Here is a 1,192-nt window from a genome sequence, read left to right on the forward strand (position 1 = left end):
GCAGCCGCAGCCACAGCCGCAGCCACAGCCGCAGCCACAGCCGCAGCCACAGCCGCAGCTGCAGCCGCAGCCTCAGCCGCAGCCACAGCGGCAGGTACAGCCACGACAGCTGCAAACACAACCACAGCTACAGACACAGCATCAGCCGCAGCCGCAACAGCAGCAACAGCCGCAGCAACAGCTACAGACGCAGCCGCATGAGCAGCAACCCCAACAGCAGCAGCCAGAGAGGCCAACGGCGGGGGATATGGCGGCTCCAAGCACCCCCAACAGCACTCAGGCGATGGCTATGATCCTAAAGCGGGTCGGATGGCAGATGCCGGGCGGCACAACAACCGTCCCACTCACACGCCTGACGGTCCGCCTAGCGACACAGCTGCAATGCGGGGCCACCGAGGAGAAACGGGGACGCTTGATGGCAGCATTTGTGCAAGAAGCGTTGCACCCGCAGGAAACGACACCTTCATCCTCAGCGGAAACAAGCCGCTTCAGGGCGACGCAAGCCCGCTTGTGGTCGGGGGTGCGGTGCGAGAACGAGAACAAAGAAACGCTGTGGCGGCTCGCCGTGGACGGCATTCCCCTGCCCGGCAACACGCACCTGGCCCGCATGGTGCCGGAACGCTGTGGGTGTGGAGGGTTCGGCAACGCCAGCAACCAGCACTGCTCCCCACGCATGCACCACTTCTGGGAGTGCCCCGTCGCACAAGCTGTCCGGGAGCAGATTGATCGACACATACAGCCCTCCCAGGAGGCAGCGACAGGCGGCATCACCCGGAAGCAGCTGTGGTTGGTCCAAGCCCCGACCGGCTGCGAGCAGGCCCCCTGGGATGTGATCGCCCTGGCAGCCCTGTCTGCCATGGAGGTAGGCAGGTGTTGTCTGCGAGCAGCCGGAAGGCGACTGGAAAGGGCGGCTAACCCCGCGACAGAACAGCCAGAGCAAGCGCAACAGATCCAGGCGCAAGGGCCCCAACAGCGGCGGATAACGGACTTCTTTCACCTGGCCAACGGAGTGAGACCGCACGAGGGGCCGCCGCTGAACGCGCCGGTACTCGAGGATCAAACGCAGGGGCCCATCGCGGGACCGGGGACGGCAACAGCAGCAGCAACAGCAGCAGCAACAGCAGCAGCAGCAGCAGCAACAGCAGCAGCAACCCCCCTGGAATACGCCCGCGCTCGGGCAGTAGTGGACTTC

The 1,192-nt window shown here is 65.3% G+C and overlaps 1 protein-coding gene across 1 annotated transcript in view; it reads right to left on the minus strand.

Moving 5' to 3' along the window:
* Positions 1 to 1,192, minus strand: part of VOLCADRAFT_107150 (uncharacterized protein) — a gene marked incomplete at both ends in the record, with an annotated part of 23,938 nt that overhangs the window by 14,623 nt on the left and 8,123 nt on the right. The window contains 2 exons of the mRNA XM_002956251.1: positions 349 to 376; positions 599 to 621. Coding sequence (XP_002956297.1) covers positions 349 to 376; positions 599 to 621 — 51 coding nt within the window. The remainder of the gene's footprint in view (positions 1 to 348; positions 377 to 598; positions 622 to 1,192) is intronic.

This window comes from Volvox carteri, assembly GCF_000143455.1.
Source record: "Volvox carteri f. nagariensis unplaced genomic scaffold VOLCAscaffold_59, whole genome shotgun sequence".
Classification (NCBI taxonomy): Eukaryota; Viridiplantae; Chlorophyta; class Chlorophyceae; order Chlamydomonadales; family Volvocaceae; genus Volvox; species Volvox carteri.